The 19,327-nt window shown below is 34.9% G+C and overlaps 1 protein-coding gene across 1 annotated transcript in view; it reads left to right on the top strand.

The window, feature by feature from the left end:
• The window catches only part of AGBL4 (AGBL carboxypeptidase 4), a 1,601,862-nt gene that overhangs the window by 336,143 nt on the left and 1,246,392 nt on the right, over window positions 1-19,327 (top strand). Inside the window, exon 3 of the mRNA XM_045064492.1 lies at window positions 3,378-3,502. Coding sequence (XP_044920427.1) covers window positions 3,378-3,502 — 125 coding nt within the window. The remainder of the gene's footprint in view (window positions 1-3,377; window positions 3,503-19,327) is intronic.

The raw sequence follows: 19,327 nt of genomic DNA, 5'->3' as shown, positions 1-19,327 counted from the left end.
AAAATTGGCACTTTGTTGAAATATTAGAGGTAACATGAAAAAAGGATTGTTTATGTATATACACAAAGAAGATATTTCTCACAGTAATGAAGGTGGTCAACAGGATAGTTATAGAAGATCAAGGTCCAGATGCTTGTTATTATTTAAGAGAATAAACTTAGCAAAAACAAAGACTATATCTGATTTATTATCTGTTTTATTTTACAACACATAACATGGTACTTTTTTGAGGAATATCTGATTGAATAGATGGATGAATGTATTGACTGTGGCTATGATATATTCCAAAGACAGCACAATGGAGTCAGAAATCTTTATTTCAGGGTTTTTCCTGGTGCTTTAAATTATGAACTCAACAAAACACTAAATATTTCTGAGTTTCAACTACTCATCCATGGGGTAATGGTGAGGCTTTAATAAAATAAAGCATTTCAATTAATTATGAAACTAAAAGTTTTGACACAAATGGTGCCTTATTTATTTCTTTATTTTTTCAAATGGTGCCTTATTATTAGATAGCATCTATGGCAGCAATTTTAAGATATATCATTATTTATCAAAACCCATTTATAGTGTTCCAGGATTAAAAACAAAATAAAAGTTTTCCTTTAAATGTTCAAATGCACATTAGTTTGTAATTGTTTAACCAGAAATATTTAGATGGCAAAAAAACAGTGTTTTTTTCATCTCTTGTTTCTTTTATTTGTATTTTATTTTAAGTTTTAAGATTTTATGTATTTATTTGACAGACAGAGATCACAAGTAGGCAGAGAGGCAGGCAGAGAGAGCGGAGGAAGCAGGCTCTCTGCAGAGCAGAGAACCTGATACGGGGCTCTATCCCAGGACCCTGGGATCGTGACCTGAGCAGAAGGCAGAGGATTTAACCCACTGAGCCACCCAGGAGCCCCAAAGATTTTTTTTTTATTTATTTGACAGACAGAGATCACAAGTAGGCAGAGAGGCAGAAGTAGGCTCCCTGCTGATCAAAAAGCCTAATGCAGGGATTGATCCCTGGACCCTGGGATCATAACCTGAGTCAAAGGCAGAGGCTTTAACCCACTGAGCCACCTAGGTACCTCTCTTTCTTGTTTCTTTTAAGCATTATAACTGTTAATATACTTTCAATTTATATTATCTCTGTATTTTTTCAAGCATCTATGTTATGTAGAAAAGTTGTTAGTCTAGTGATTTAGAGTCATATTGCTGGAATTCAAATCCCAACTCTGACTCTTACTTGCTTACATGTTATATGACTCTAGATAAATTATTTTATATCTTTGTCCTTTGATGTTTTCATATGTAAAATGAGGATAGTAGTGGTTTCTACCTCACATGGATTGTTTTTAGAATTGGATAGGTTAGTACCCCCATCATTTTGGACAATATGTGGAGTGTAGAAGCGCTCAGAAAATGTTTTCAATTGAAAATTAATATTCATAGTAGTTACCAAGAGATAAATATTCATATTTCTTTTTAAAATATTCATATTTCTGTTAATATAATCCTCACTTTGTAGTTGAAAAAACAGAGCCTGGATGAAATTAACTGAATTTTCCAGTGATATTCAGGAAGTGGATAGAGGTAGAACTTGAGCCTAGATCTCTGATTGCAAGTTCAGTGCCACTGTGCAATGAGTATTCTGCCCTGTAGGACATAAGGCTTTTTAAATATTTTTGTATGATAATTGAAAGTACCAAATTAATTGAGGATTCTTCTTGGGAATTTTGAAGACAATTGAAACTAGAAAAATTGAAATAAAAGGTTTTGGTTTTCATTAGTTCATGTTTGTACTTTTCTATCAATGCATTTTTTTTTCAATATCTATTCTTGATTGGAAGTTATTGATTGTTTTTGCTCTGGAAGGAGGAATAAGTCTGGCTTCTCAGGCCAAATTTTAATGGAAGCAGATAAAATTACCCTAGGGTTAATTGACAAGGTTTTTTGGGGAAGATTGTCTTATTATCTTGGATTACTGCCTGATGAATCTTAGATACAGGCAGTCAAAGAATGGTACAGCTGAAAGGAACTTTTAAGATTAGGTAACTGAATATTCTCATTTAGTAGATGAAGCCCTTAGAGAATAAGTAATTTACGTATTGTTGGACAGTGATTCAGCTGAGCTAGAATTTAGGTGTACTAATTTCCAGGCTCATATTCTATCTTTGACAACACAACAGGTGCTTAGTAAAAGAAGTAACATGCCAGTAGAACCAGTAAAAGAATTAATTGAAAACTTTGTTGTATTTAAGGTTAAAGTTTAATTCTGAGTATTCATTTGGAGAAAGACACACTAGAGCTTATTTTAAAGCAGGATATTGCTATGCTCTTCAGGTGCAATAGAATAGTGATTTCTCAGTCAATTTCTGTGTTGCTGTCTATAGTCATCTTTACTCTTCTTCAGATGTTGATTATCTGGCTTGAGAATTCACCATAGTCTTTGCTTCTATTTTTTTTTTTTTCCTACCTCATTGTGACAGTTATGTGAAAGCATAGCCCTATAACTGATTTCACTGCTCATTAGATTAGAAGTCAAAGAGAGGATATACGAAGAATGGAAATCACAGGTACCTAAGTTTATACACATTTTTTTATTTTTTAGAATTAAAATATAATTAACATACAGTGTTATTTTAGTTTCAGGTGTACAATGTAATGATTCAGCAATTCTATACATTACTCAGTGCTCATCAAGATAAGTGTACTCTTGATCACCTTTACTTATTCACCCCTCCCTCACCAACCTCCCCTCTGGCAAACTATATTTTTGATATAAGTGATCTGTTGGTGGAGAAAATGGAAATTAATTTCATGGCTGTTAGTGAACTTGACATTATTCTTATGGAGCAACTAGTTCTAATTTTTGTTTAAAACCTCATTCTACATATCCTTTAACATGTTCTGATAGAAGGCGATTACCAAAAGTAGCTTGTACTGTGCTTAGTACAATGCATACTATTGTTGTGAGAATTAAATTAGAGATAGAAGTAGTTTGTATAAAGCTTAATACAAAATACATGAAATATTATTGTCCTTTTCTCTAACTAGTAAGCTGAAGTTTGGTTGTGATACTTCCTTGGTTTATTGGGGCATGCCACATGCTCCATGACATCCCAGTGTAATAATCTGTCACTTGTAACACAAATAGATCTGACTAATAAGTACTTGAAGAGCTGTTTGTACCACAGCATGGACTAGCTGGAAGGCTCCTCTTATCCTGGGCTGTATTCAGAGTTGGCAGCCTTATAGATTGTGAATGCTGAACCTACGAGTTACTGAATAATGATAAATGTTGCTGTCAGAGCTCATATTTAAATGTATGTGCCACTGAGCTGCCTGAACTTCTATTAAAACACAGTTCTTTTGATTTTTATCACCAGGTAACCTTGGACGGGTGGACCAGGTCTCTGAATTTGAGTATGACTTATTCATTAGGCCGGATACCTGTAATCCACGCTTCCGAGTCTGGTTCAACTTTACTGTTGAAAACGTGAAAGAATCACAGGTGAGGGAAGTGTTGGATATCTTCAGTATGGTTTTGGTAAGAGTATTATGCTTTTGTTTTACGTTAAAAATCTCAATATAATGACTAGATTAGGAGTATATTCTTGTGTATCTCTAGCAATGATATAGTTTTAAGAGATATAAACAAATATGTATAATATGCTGTCTTTTGTTATCTCGTGGTTATTAAGTAATACAAATAGATTTTCTGAGAACAAAAAGTGTTCTTTACTGATTAAAGAATTAGTATAATATGCTGGTTTCCTCGAGGAACCCTTTGGAAGTGACTTGCTCTTATGTTTCTTATAGCGTGTGTTCTCTGTATTTTTTTTTTTAATAAATATCTATAAGGGACTTTTCTCACAGGCCTCAGTTTCAGAAAAAAATTTTCTTCTTTTGTAGAAGAAGGTATTTATTTATATCTTAAAAATAATATGATTCTTGTAATTCGTCTTATCCCCGCCTCCTTTTTTTTAATCTGTTGGGAAACTCAGATCCAGTTTTATAGTATTTGCTAAGGATACTTGAAAACTTTTTGGTTTATATTTCTGTGTACTAATTTTTCTTTCATTCTGATCATATTAATCTGTCTTTAACCACAATTTCTTCATCTATATTTTCTGTGTTTGTTTTTTATGATCCTGTTCAAATATTTTGAGTGAGAGTATTGATGAAAATAGAAGTAAATGCATATGCCTTAATAAACACCTAATCCTAAGAAATCATTTATCATTCTGTTATATTAAGATATATAGTAATGGAAGACTGCACAGACTTTGTACATACAGTGATACAATTTTTTTAAGTAGATGAAAGCATAACCCTATGACTGAATAGCTAGTTATCTGCCTTCTTCCTTCAGGGTCATCTTTTTCTAGTATACTTGGGAGAAAGGGAGGGTTGGTTTAATTTTCCCTCCCAAGTCAGCCCATCCTGTTTGCTCTTTAAGTTGGCTGTTTGCTTCTCTCCATTTTCCTCAACTGCAGTTAGATTCATGTGTCTGGCAATGGTCATTGTCTGGAATTTAGATACTGTTACTGGAATGCTACCTTCAGCAGGAGAGGGGTGCAAGGAATAGTCACTCCAATTTACTGTTGATTCTCTTAATTCTCTACAACACCACTGGCACATGATTCTTTGTAATGACACAGGTGTATATAATGTTTCATGAGGTAAGGATTAATTGGAAGGAATTAAATAGATGGGAGAACTCTATATTGTTGGCTAAACATGATTTAGGATGAGTGGGAAAAATGTTAAATCCATCACAGAAAACTGCTCAAGGACTTACTTTAGTTCCTAGCTTTTCTTCTTAGTTTTACTTACTCTCCCTTAAGAGAATTTCTTTTTCAGCTTTTCATAGTAAGAATGACAATATTCTCCGCTTCACCCACCATAGGCAAACCTACACTCTACCTGACCAGAGGTTCACCTGACAATAGGATTACCCTCTTGTTCCAACAAGACAGTTAGTAATTATCAAAATGCATTTCCAAGCCTATATTACTGAGTCTTAAGAGTAGAACTTACAGCAGGAGAATTTAGGCACATCTGCAACACTCAGTCTTGGCTCTTCAACTTTGGGCCCCCTGTCAAGTCTCTCTCTGCTTCCATGAGAAAGACATACAACCTCTTGTTCTTCTGTTGGTGTCTCATGTCAGTAACTTACGGTTGTAACGTACACCACTGAAAAACAAACAATAATTCTGAAGCAATATAGTCAATTCATATGAAGGAAGGGAAACATTTTCTTAAAAGCAGTATAATCTGCCAGAATTTCTAATTTCCCAAAAGGGTTTACTGATTTCTTCTTTATGCACAGAACACATGCACATCCTTCAGCTTGCATATTACAACCAGGAATAGACTAAATCCTAAGAAATGAGACCTATTACTTTTCAAACAATAGAATCCTCTATCCTAATTATATCTTTGCTAAATAGAGACTTTTAGCTCTAAAATTATTATGGTTCTTTAACTTTGGGCCACATTAAATTCTTATTTCAGTTTTTCCTTGCACTTAATCTCTGTACAAATAATATTCTTACATAGCTACTCTGGTCAGGAGGAGGGGTGGGGAATGGTTTAACTAGACAGGGAAAATGTTTTTCTTTATTTTCTCTTTTAGGGGAAGGGGCAGGGACAGACATAGAGGGAGAGAAGGAATGTTAAGCATGCTCCATGCCCAGCATGGAACCCAACACAGGGCTTGATCTCACAACCCCTAGATCATGACCAGAGCTGAAGTCAAGAACCCATCACTTAATCGACTGAGCCATCCAGGTTCCCAAGAAAATGTATTTCTTGTTATGCTATCTGAGATAGTTTTTTGGACAGGTTGCTCATAAATTTCAGTTTCTTGTTTTTTGCTCCTCTAGTTGCTTACAGGTATGTCTTTTTGTTGTTTAAAATGTCTCTCCAGAGTGTTACAATTTTTATACTATATGGTAAAGTCATACACTCTCTTTTACTGTCTTGCCTATCAGTTAAGCAAGTAACATGAATGTGTTTCAAGGGATTATTATAATAAAAGAGTTGGTGTTGTTTTTATGAACATTTATTTTTAGAGGTAGAGGAACCAATATTTACTTGACTCTCTGAGTTTCTATCTTCATATTCAGTGCTATTCTACTTTTGTGTCAATTGAAATCATGAATATGTTTATCTGGTTTTCTGGAGTGTGATGCTTTATAAACCTCTTTCTTTGGGCCATTGCTTGCTGTACTCACATAATTTAGTTATGGAAGTCTGTCTCAAGATGGCATGAATATGATCTGCTAGAAAGATACGATATATATCTTTCACTCACAGGATATTTGTTTTCATGGTTGTCTACGTGAAAGAGAATGGTTTTATGATTAAGTTTGACCTGTGAGGTCTGTTTTTATAATGTCTCTTCCTATCATCTTTTCCATCTCTCTAATTTCCGTTAAAATGAGACCTTCATGAATGTGATCTAGTCAGGAGCCTTATTTAGGGCTTAGTACTAGCAAGCAAAAGAAATATTAGTCTGAGTTCATTAAATGAATGTTAAAAATTAGAGCATCAAGTATACCATACAAACAGGTCTACCTTTTTGGTTATTTCCCTTGACATTTGTAAGAAGTTATAAAACCTTGGAATATGTGGTTCTGTATCCTAGGACTGATGTCTAAACCCCCCAAAGTGGTTCCTAAATAGTGTGTTTGCAAGAGTCTATGTAAACTAACATAAATATATTTTTATTAAAAAGTAATTTTCTCTCTGAAAAACTTGTATTAAATATTCTTATATGTAAATTTATTATTGATGCAACAAAATACTTACGTGATATGAAAACAAATCTATTTAAATACTCATGACAAAATTTCAACCAATAAGAGTGGGAAAATGATATGTCTTGACTTTTAAACTTTGTTTTTTTCCCCTCATACAGTTTTTATCTCTTTGAATTAATTTTTGTTTTTTTTGATTCACTGATGCTCAATGTAATAAATTTGGAAAATATAGACAATTATTATAAGCAGAGAAAAAGCACAAACACATAATCAAACTATCTAGAAACACATTAACTTTTTGGCATAGTTACTTCTAGACTTTTTATTTACTACTTTATTTTTTGAGCATAATTAAATTTTTTAGCATATGCAAATTTTTATGTTTTGTTTTTAAATAAACCAAGTAGTATCACATGCAATTTTCTATCACTAAAAACTTCATAAACATGACCGTACAGTAGTTTTTTACTATTGGACCATTTCCTTACTCTTGGCATAAAGATTATTTTCCATTATCTGTTGTTATAAATAACATTGTAGGGGATATCCTTGTATATGAATTGTTATTCATATTTCATTTTACTTACTAAGGATAAATTCCTAGGAGGGCAATTGATAGGCAAATGGTGTGAATATTTTTGAATTCTTGATACATATATAACTAGTACAAAATTTATACTATTTTACTGTCCTATCAGCAATGAAATGCTTTTCCTTGCATTTCTTGCTTTGGATTGTTTCTTGAGTTCAGTATTTCATATATTAAGAATAATTTTTTTCATCACTTACTTTGAACTTTTACACAAATAAATGTGATATAATGCAGTGTTTCAGGACTCTTGTCATAAAGGAATTAATTACATTCCAGCAACAACATGAGGTAACAAAAAAGATCCATTTATTGTTTTGGCTCTTTTTCTCAATTCAGCAATCCTCTTTAGTTTGGGTGTGCCAACCGACTGTCCTCTGAGGTCTGTAATGGAAAATTTTAAAAAAGAATTTTTTTTTTTAACAATGAAGTATTTCTTACATTACTATAAGCAGTAATGTGGCTTAAACACAAACACACTTTTCTATATGACATGTCCGATTTGGACTTCAAAATTCCAACAGTTTGCTGCTTCTTTAGTCTCCATCCTGGAGATTTCAGGTACAGTGAAACATTATCCTGGCCAAAATCAACAGTGCACAGAGGCAGCTTATCACAGTAGAAAGAGCACAGACAATGGATTAAAACACATTTGGGTTTAAATCCTGATTCTGATACTTGTGAGTTGCTTTACTCTTGATCTGTTAAATTAATCTCTTGGTGACTCAGTTTTCTATCATCATCACCAAACAAATTGTAATGGTTATGAATATAGATTCTATGTTAGGTAGGGCTGAATTGTGAGCCTACCTTTGACTTATTTCACTTACCGTTATACCTTCTAGATCCATCCATGCTGTTGCCAATAAGATTTTGTTCTTTTTTATGGCTGAATAATATTCGTGTGTGTGTGTGTGTGTGTGTGTGTGTGTGTGCATGTATCACATCTTTATCCATTCATCTGTCGACAGACACTTGGGTTGCTTCTGTATCTTTACTGTTGTAAATAATGCTGCAATATGTTTAGGCGTGCAAATATATTTTCAAATTGGTCAATGAAAGAAAAGTACCTTATGATTTTACCCATATGTGAAATTTAAGAAGAAGAAACAAATGAACAAAGAAAAAAAAAGAGAAAAATTTTCATGTATCACAGAAACATCATCAACAAAGAAAGTAAGATACCTATGACATCAAAGAAGACCCAAACAATTAGTGAGCATATACTTTTTGTTGTATTTTTAATAGAAAGGGAGGTGGACAGGCAGAAGAAGAGGGAGAGAGAGAATCTTAAATAGACACCGTGCCCAACACAGAGCTTGATGCAGGGCTTGATCTCACAACCCTGAGATTATGGTGTGAGCCAAAATCAAGTCAGATGCTTAACTGAGCCACCCAGGCCCCTCATGTAGGATATACTTTTATTCAACAAATATTTAATGACTACCTCTTTGTTCTAAACATAGTTGTAACACTTGGAATATAGTAATCAAGTGAGAAAAAAGATAGGAGCACTTATGGGCTTTCCATTCTAGGTGTATCACTGGGTCAAAGAGAAGGACAAAAAATAAACATAACAAATGAGATATATAGAGAAGGCCAAAATGAATCATCATTAAAATAGGCCTCCTTGAGAAGGTAACATTTGAGCAAAGACAAAGGATGTAAGGAAATATGCTTTACAAATATCTGGTAGAAGGGCATCCTTACAAGTTGGAATAGCTATTGCTCTAAGCCAATGTCCTGTTGGAATCATATCTGGTTCGTTTGAGGTACAGAAAAGAAACCAGTGTGATTAGAGCTGTGTGAGCAAGGCAGAAATTAGTAGAAAATGTGGTTAAAGGAGTATGTATGTGGTAGGGTAGCATTGGGTTGGTTGAAGTGATGATTTTTTGTGGGATCTTGTGGATCATAGTACAGACATTATCTTTTACTCTGAAGTACAAAAAATATTAGAGGAGTTTAACAGTAGTTACATGATATGACTTGTATCATAAAATTATTGACGTTTTCTTGCTAAAATTAGACATTAAAGACAATATGACTGAATGATAAAAACAGGGATCCAGTTTTGAGACTTTTGCTCTAATTTTAGTGGGAGAGATAGTGGTTTGGATTATTATGGTCGCAATTTAAATGATGAAAGATATTTAAAGATACAGCCAGAGGATTTCCTTCTGGATTTGATATTTATGTATTAAAGATATTTATGTATTAAATCAGGGATGACTTTAGGGCTTTGGCACGAGTATCTGACCTGCAGGCAAACAGAGAAGCAGGCTTTGAGAAAGCTGAGGAGTTCAGTCAGGTTAAATATGAGATACCTATCGTATATTCAAATACACTAATAAGTAGGCAGTTGGGATACACGAGTCTGGAGTCTGAAAGAGAAGTCAGGATTGAAGCTATATATTTGGGAATTGTTGTCATATAGAGAGTATTTAGTCATAAAACAGGGATGATACTACTATAAGAGTAAGCATAAATAGAGAAGAGGAGAGGAAAAAGTAGTGAGTTTATAGGGACCTCTGACTGAGAAGCTAGTAAAGGAAACTGAAAAAGAGCAGGTTGTTAGGAGGAAATCCAAGTGTATATTATCTTGGAGTATAACTGAAAAACAACCATGAAGGAGAAGTGAGTAATGCACTGTGAAATATGCTGCTGATAGTTTAAATAAGATGGGGACACAGGAATGATTGTTGGATTTGGGATTATGGAAGTTATTGATAACCTTGACAAATAACAGTTTTAACTGAGTGCTAGAGTAGGCTTTAGAGAATGAGAGAATAATATCCTCAGTGTTCATCAATGTTGTTGCATATTGCATAATTTCCTTCTTTTCAAAGGCTGTGTAGTATTCCATTGTATGTATATACCACATTTTCTTTATCCATTCATCCGCTGATGGACATTTAGGTTGCTAAATACTGCATGATTCAACTTACATGAGGTATTGAAAATAGTCTGGAACTCCAGATTCTCTTTCTTCAGCTCAGTGAGTTATCATTCATTTTACATGAGTTCCTTTGCCTTGCATCATAGTTCTGAAGGTGCCTCCAGACAGAAAACTTTAGTGATCCCAGGGCTTACCTGATTTGTTTCCCTGTCTCAGAGATCAGACATGAGTTTCCAGCTCTCTAATGCTGAAGAAAAGCTGTTTTATGTATTTTGTCCAGTGTTCTGCTTGTTTATACTGGGCAGATAATTCCAGTAGCAGATAGTCTGTTATGGTTGTAAACAGAATGTGCTTGTGTTTTCACCAGTAGAGACCACAAACTAAGAGAAGAATGAGAGCCCAGGGTACATTCAAGAAAGCCTGGAGAAGGAATATACATTAAGGGGATAAGGAATAATAGTAAGGTGAAAGGTAGTGAAAACATGATAGATCAGTACTTTGAAGGTAGGATAACCATATTATCCAAATCCAGTAAATTTTGGGAGTGAAAGATGATCTAATAATTAAAACTAGATAGCAGTCATAAACCAGAACTTTTCTAAGCAAACAGAGACTACTCATTTTTGTGGACATTCTAATGAAGTGAAAGTAGTTTGGTAAGTAGTGTACTATAGTAAGCTTCAAAGAGAATTGGTGGTCATTAGAGAGTAAAATGAATGAATGAAATTGAAGGGAATGCACTTATTGCAATTATTGGTAATATCAAGGTATAAAGTAAGTCTGTATGTGTAGCTATATACAATATAATGAAAGGTAAGATATAGGAGAGATAAAGGGATGATATAGTAGCCAGAATGTTGGGAAAGATTATCTCTGTGTATACTGGAGAAATGACAGTGAGGCTTGAACAGCAGTCATTAAGAAATAAGGAGGAATGACAGAGAAGTAGGGAGATGCTAGCAATAATGAGATAGAGTAGAAAAATAATCAGATGGATTGAAATTCAAAGATGTGTTTGTGGACATAAAAGCTCAATATTATAAGATGTCAGTTTTCCCCAAATCAACCTATTATTTTAACACAGCTCCAATTAGAATCTCCCCAATTTTTTTTCATAGATTTTGACAGGCTAGTTTAAAAATTCATGTGGAAAAGCAAAGGGCAAAAATAGGTAAGCCAATCTTGAAGAATAACTAATGGGTATATGTTTATTTTATAGAAATTCATATTTCAGCTAACAATTTTTATTTATAGCAACAGTGATTAAAATAGTATGGTATTGCCATAAAAATAGACAAATAGTCCAAATGGACACTCTGGAAATCAGAAACAAGGTTATTTATATAACAGAGGTTTTATTAGAAAATGAGAATAGTAGGGTCTATTCAATCAATGCTACACATTATCCCCATGTTATATGGATTAAATACTTAAATATGAAGATTCTCCCTCCTTCTCCTTCCACCCTTCCCTCCCCGCCACTTGCGTGCTCTCTCTTTGTCTCAAATAAATAAATAAATCTTTAAAAAATTCTTATTTGAGGAACAGAAAAGCAAAATCATAAAGAGATAAACTTTTGAGTTTGTAAAAATAAGCTCTAGGTGTCAAAAGAATTGGAGTTGAAATTTATGCATTATTCTAGGAAATTAAATTTGTGCACTATATTACATATAGGATTGGTACCCAAAATATATAAAGAATTCCTACAAGCAAAAAGAAAAGAAAAAGAAAAACACCCAAGTATACCAACGATATAAATAGGCAACTTACTGAAGAGTAAGTGTTAAAGCTTTTCTCAAAAGAGTTGGATTGGGATGAGAAATTTTCTTAGAAATGAGAAAAAGAAGAGAAATCTCTCTCAGGTATACTGGCATGAAAAAGACATCTTTTGCTTCTGATTGTTCAAGTGTAGTAATCATATTAGAGTGGAGGGAGAAAAAGCATGAGTTCTAGCATCTTTGTTTTGTTACGTGCTAGCTTTTTGTCCTTGGACAAGTTACTTAACCCTGCTATGTAAGCATCAGTTATTCATCTTTAAATTTGGGTTAATTTTACTTGTTTTGAGGTATTGTTTGAGATTAGTAATAGATGTTTCTAAAACACCTAAAGAGTATCTGAAACATAGACATGTATTTGTGTTTTTAGCTTAAGTAACCTTATTTGTCAAATGGGTTTGGTGGCACATTTATTTTAGTGTAGTCTTTGTAAGATACAATGTTAAGTTAGCCATATTTCTGATTCATGGGGCAAGGAATTCTTTATTCATGGAAACATTAAGAAGATAGGGTATCTCAGTGTTGATTCACTAAATTCTACACCTGAAACTAATTTTTACACTGTGTGTTGACTAACTGGAATTTTTTTAAAATGTGGAATGAAAAAAAAAAAGAGCAAAAAAGATGACAGGATAACTTTCAATATGCAGTAGATATGCAAAGCTTAAGGAATTTGCATATCAACTATATTATTTTAATTTTTGTGTAAGTATTGCCAATGTGAACACATTTTCCTTTTTTCAAGTTGGCTTCTATTGTTTTTCCTTGTAATCTTCGCATAAATTTGAGTTTCTAGGAAGTGCTAGTAAGTCTTAAGAACTATACCTGGAATTACTTGCTTGTATATTTATAATAATGATATACGTAAATATCCATGCCTTTGTATATATACTTTATATATTTGTCCATTATATCACTTATATCAGATACTATTAGTATAATTTAAAGTGATAGAATTCAAACATAAACTTAGCTGGCATTATGCTTTGTATTTTTTTAAACAGGCATTTTGCTATTAGAGTAGTCATGAGTGATTTTCATGTTGCTAAATCCAATAGGCATATTATACCCCTTACTTTAATTTATCTTTCATTTGATACTGTTGATAGTTCACTGTTGGGAATTCTGTTACCTTGGCTTTCGTGATATTCCTCTCGTGATTCTCCTTGTATCTGCTGTTTTGTTTCTTCTGATTCTTCAGAAGTCCTTCATGGGCTTCTCCTATCCTACAAACTCCTTAAACATTGATACTCACCATGATTCTATCTCACATCATTATGTCTTATATTTATATCTCTTTTCCATAGTCCCATTTGTATCTTTAACTGAAAATCTTTCTTGAGATTAAAACACCTGGATTCAACTGCTTTTTGGACGTCACCACTGAATGTCCCATGGTATCTCAAACTCATCATTTACAAAAGTGAGCTCTTATCTTATTTAAATATGCCTCTTCTATCTACTGTATATTCTAGTGAATGTTATTATTCTCCATGCAGTCATTTCAATTGGAAATGTGGGAGTTATCTTAGACCTCTTCCTTGTGGATCCATTTCTAAAAATAGTAATAATGATAATTATGATTTTAATGTAACCACAATTTAGTGATTACTTATGCTGTGCCAGTACTATGCTTGATGCATTATTTTCAGTCTTCACACTAAATTTAGGAGGTTAGAAAATCAAATTTGTTTCTTGTTTTACCACTTCTAAAACCACTTCCTGAATTTCTATGGGTCTTTCTCTCTCTGCTACTACATTCAAGTTCAGTCAACTATGTTAAGTTGCCTGACAATGGTGGTCATCATTCAACATGTAGCTTTGTCCAGAGTCCTGCACTATTTAAGTTTGTCTTTCACACAACCTGTTTATTTATTTCTATAAATTGCAAATCTGACTTTGCAACTTCATTGCTAAAGCGCTTAAATGTTCCCTATTCCTTTAAAGTCCAGGTTTCTTAGCCTGGCATATGGTGCTCTTCATGGTCTGGCTTCTATCTAGTTTTCTTTGCCATAGATACTTACTGGCCTTCTTGTAGTGTCCTGCAGAGACCATGTTGTTTCTTACATCCCTGCATTTTGCTTGTTCCTGTAATGCCCTTCCAATACTTCTTGATTCGGATTAAATTCATGCTTTGGAGTCATACTGCCAGGGTTCCTATTCTACTCAACTATTTATTTTGTGACCTTGGATAAGAAATTTTATACTCACTATGTCTTAGTTGCCTACCTACATGACACAGTATAACCAAGCTATGAAGTTTTGCTTGACAGTTAGAAAGCCCTCTATAAATGTTATTTTTCGTACATTAATATTTAACAGATATTTATTGTGTACCTATGATATGCTAGACAGTTTGGGGTAGTCAGGAATCAGCGTTGAATAAAAGTCAGGGTTCTTTACTGGGGAAGCTTATGTTTTATTATGAGAAGAAAGTCAGTAAATAGGAGAAAGTAAACAAATAAGGTATTTATAGAAAGTGGCACATGTTACCCCAGTTTGTTTATCCAGTTAAGGGATTTGCAGATGTTTCCAGTTTTTGGAAATTGTAAGTTAAACTGCTGTAAAAATTCTTTTACTTTTTTTTTTATATAATTTTTTATTTTTTATAAACATATATTTTTATCCCCAGGGCTACAGGTCTGTGAATCACCAGGTTTACACACTTCACAGCACTCACCAAATCACATACCCTCCCCAATGTCCATAATCCCACCCCCTTCTCCCAAACCCCCTCCCCCCGGCAACCCTCAGTTTGTTTTGTGAGATTAAGAGTCACTTATGGTTTGTCTCCCTCCCAATCCCATCTTGTTTCATTTATTCTTCTTCTACCCACTTAAGCCTCCATGTTGCATCACCACTTCCTCATATCAGGGAGATCATATGATAGTTGTCTTTCTCTGCTTGACTTATTTCGCTAAGCATGATACGCTCTAGTTCCATCCATGTTGTTGCAAATGGCAAGATTTCATTTCTTTGGATGGCTGCATAGTATTCCATTGTGTATATATACCACATCTTCTTGATCCATTCATCTGTTGATGGACATCTAGGTTCTTTCCATAGTTTGGCTATTGTGGACATTGCTGCTATAAACATTCGGGTGCATGTGTCCCTTTGGATCACTACATTTGTATCTTTAGGGTAAATACCCAATAGTGCAATTGCTGGGTCATAGGGTAGTTCTATTTTCAACATTTTGAGGAACCTCCATGCTGTTTTCCAGAGTGGCTGCACCAGCTTGCATTCCCACCAACAGTGTAGGAGGGTTCCCCTTTCTCCGCATCCTCGCCAGCATCTGTCATTACCTGACTTGTTGATTTTAGCCATTCTGACTGGTGTGAGGTGATATCTCATTGTGGTTTTGATTTGTATTTCCCTGATGCCGAGTGATATGGAGCACTTTTTCATGTGTCTGTTCGCCATCTGGATGTCTTCTTTGCAGAAATGTCTGTTCATGTCTTCTACCCATTTCTTGATTGGATTATTTGTTCTTTGGGTGTTGAGTTTGCTAAGTTCTTTATAGATTCTGGACACTAGTCCTTTATCTGATATGTCGTTTGCAAATATCTTCTCCCATTCTGTCAGTTGTCTTTTGATTTTGTTAACTGTTTCCTTTGCTGTGCAAAAGCTTTTGATCTTGATGAAATCCCAGTAGTTCATTTTTTCCCTTGCTTCCCTTGCCTTTTGCGTTGTTCCTAGGAAGATGTTGCTGCGGCAGAGGTCGAAGAGGTTGCTGCCCGTGTTCTCCTCAAGGATTTTGATGGATTCCTTTCGTACATTGAGGTCCTTCATCCATTTTGAGTCTATTTTTGTGTGTGGTGTAAGGAAATGGTCCAATTTCATTTTTCTGCATGTGGCTGTCCAATTTTCCCAGCACCATTTATTGAAAAGGCTGTCTTTTTTTTCCATTGGACATTCTTTCCTGCTTTGTCGAAGATTAGTTGACCATAGATTTGAGGGTCTATTTCTGGGCTCTCTATTCTGTTCCATTGATCTATGTGTCTGTTTTTGTGCCAGTACCATGCTGTCTTGATGATGACAGCTTTGTAGTAGAGCTTGAAGTCCGGAATTGTGATGCCACCAACGTTGGCTTTCTTTTTCAATATCCCTTTGGCTATTCGAGGTCTTTTCTGGTTCCATATAAATTTTAGAATTATTTGTTCCATTTCTTTGAAAAAGATGGATGGTACTTTGATAGGAATTGCATTAAATGTATAGATTGCTTTAGGTAGCATAGACATTTTCACAATATTTATTCTTCCAATCCAGGAGCATGGAACATTTTTCCATTTCTTTGTGTCTTCCTCAATTTCTTTACTTTATAGTTTTCTGAGTATAGATTCTGTGTCTCTTTGGTTAGGTTTATTCCTAGGTATCTTATGGTTTTGGATGCAATTGTAAATGGGATTGACTCCTTAATATCTCTTTCTTCTGTCTTGCTGTTGGTGTAGAGAAATGCAACTGATTTCTGTGCATTGATTTTATATCCTGACACTTTACTGAATTCCTGTATAAGTTCTAGCAGTTTTGGAGTGGAGTCTTTTGGGTTTTCCACATATAGTATCATATCATCTGCGAAGAGTGATAATTTGACTTCTTCTTTGCCGATTTGGATGCCTTTAATTTCCTTTTGTTGTCTGATTGCTGAGGCTAGGACCTCTAGTACGATGTTGAATAGCAGTGGTGATAATGGACATCCCTGCCGTGTTCCTGACCTTAGCGGAAAAGCTTTCAGTTTTTCTCCATTGAGAATGATATTTGCGGTGGGTTTTTCATAGATGGCTTTGATGATATTGAGGTATGTGCCCTCTATCCCTACACTTTGAAGAATTTTGATCAGGAAGGGATGTTGTACTTTGTCAAATGCTTTTTCAGCATCTATTGAGAGTATCATATGGTTCTTGTTCTTTCTTTTATTGATGTGTTGTATCACATTGACTGATTTGCGGATGTTGAACCAACCTGGCAGCCCTGGAATAAATCCCACTTGGTCGTGGTGAATAATCTTTTTAATGTACTGTTGAATCCTATTGGCTAGTATTTTGTTGAGTATTTTCGCATCTGTGTTCATCAAGGATATCGGTCTATAGCTCTCTTTTTTGGTGGGATCCTTGTCTGGTTTTGGGATCAAGGTGATGCTGGCCTCATAAAATGAGTTTGGAAGTTTTCCTTCCATTTCTATTTTTTGGAACAGTTTCAGGAGAATAGGAATTAGTTCTTCTTTAAATGTTTGGTAGAATTCCCCCGGGAAGCCGTCTGGCCATGGGCTTTTGTTTGTTTGGAGATTTTTAATGACTGTTTCAATCTCCTTACTGGTTATGGGTCTGTTCAGGCTTTCTATTTCTTCCTGGTTCAGTTGTGGTAGTTTATATGTTTCTAGGAATGCATCCATTTCTTCCAGATTGTCAAATTTATTGGCGTAGAGTTGCTCATAGTATGTTCTTATAATAGTTTGTATTTCTTTGGTGTTAGTTGTGATCTCTCCTCTTTCATTCATGATTTTATTTATTTGGGTCCTTTCTCTTTTCTTTTTGATAAGTCGGGCCAGGGTTTATCAATTTTATTAATTCTTTCAAAGAACCAGCTCCTAGTTTCGTTGATTTGTTCTATTGTTTTTTTGGTTTCTATTTCATTGATTTCTGCTCTGATCTTTATGATTTCTCTTCTCCTGCTGGGCTTAGGGTTTCTTTCTTGTTCTTTCTCCAGCTCCTTTAGGTGTAGGGTTAGGTTGTGTACCTGAGACCTTTCTTGTTTCTTGAGAAAGGCTTGTACCGCTATCTATTTTCCTCTCAGGACTGCCTTTGTTGTGTCCCACAGATTTTGAACCGTTGTATTTTCATTATCATTTGTTTCCATGATTTTTTTCAATTCTTCTTTAATTTCCCGGTTGACCCATTCATTCTTTAGAAGGATACTGTTTAGTCTCCATGTATTTGGGTTCGTTCCAAACTTCCTTTTGTGGTTGAGTTCTAGCTTTAGAGCATTGTGGTCTGAAAATATGCAGGGAATGATCCCAATCTTTTGATACCGGTTGAGTCCTGATTTAGGACCGAGGATGTGATCTATTCTGGAGAATGTTCCATGTGCACTAGAGAAGAATGTGTATTCTGTTGCTTTGGGATGAAATATTCTGAATATATCTGTGATGTCCATCTGGTCCAGTGTGTCATTTAAGGCCTTTATTTCCTTGCTGATCTTTTGCTTGGATGACCTGTCCATTTCAGTGAGGGGAGTGTTAAAGTCCCCTACTATCATTGTATTATTGTTGATGTGTTTCTTTGATTTTGTTATTAATTGGTTTATATAGTTGGCTGCTCCCACATTGGGGGCATAGATATTTAAAAGTGTTAAATCTTCTTGTTGGACAGACCCTTTGAGTATGATATAGTGTCCTTCCTCATCTCTTATTATAGTCTTTGGCTTAAAATCTAATTGATCTGATATAAGGATTGCCACTCCTGCTTTCTTCTGATGTCCATTAGCATGGCAAATTCTTTTCCACCCCCTCACTTTAAATCTGGAGGTGTCTTCGGGCTTAAAATGTGTTTCTTGGAGGCAACATATAGATGGGTTTTGTTTTTTTATCCATTCTGATACCCTCTGTCTTTTGACAGGGGCATTTAGCCCATTCACATTCAGGGTAACTATTGAGAGATATGAATTTAGTGCCATTGTATTGCCTGTAAGGTGACTGTTACTGTATATGGTCTCTGTTCCTTTCTGATCTACCACTTGTAGGCTCTCTCTTTGCTTAGAGGACCCCTTTCAATATTTCCTGTAGAGCTGGTTTGGTATTTGCAAATTCTTTCAGTTGTTGTTTGTCCTGGAAGCTTTTAAACTCTCCTTCTATTTTCAATGATAGCCTAGCTGGATATAGTATTCTTGGCTGCATGTTTTTCTCATTTAGTGCTGTGAAAATATCATGCCAGCTCTTTCTGGCCTGACATGTCTCTGTGGATAAGTCAGCTGCCAATCTAATATTTTTACCATTGTATGTTACAGACTTCTTTTCCCGGGCTGCTTGCAGGATTTTCTCTTTGTCATTGAGACTTGTAAATTTTACTATTAGGTGACGGGGTGTGGGCCTATTCTTACTGATTTTGAGGGGCATTCTCTGAACCTCCTGAATTTTGATGCTCGTTCCCTTTGCCATATTGGGGAAATTCTCCCCAATAATTCTCTCCAGTATACCTTCTGCTCCCCTCTCACTTTCTTCTTCTTCTGGAATCCCAATTATTCTAATGTTGTTTCGTCTTATGGTGTCACTTATCTCTCGAATTCTCCCCTCGTGGTCCAGTAGCTGTTT

This window comes from Mustela putorius, unplaced genomic scaffold (genome assembly GCF_011764305.1).
Source record: "Mustela putorius furo isolate JIRA1106 unplaced genomic scaffold, ASM1176430v1.1 tig00003853_pilon_pilon_pilon, whole genome shotgun sequence".
In the NCBI taxonomy this organism is placed as follows: Eukaryota; Metazoa; Chordata; class Mammalia; order Carnivora; family Mustelidae; genus Mustela; species Mustela putorius.
The sequence above is the reverse complement of the archived record's forward strand: the minus strand, read 5'-3'. Positions and strand labels throughout refer to the sequence as shown.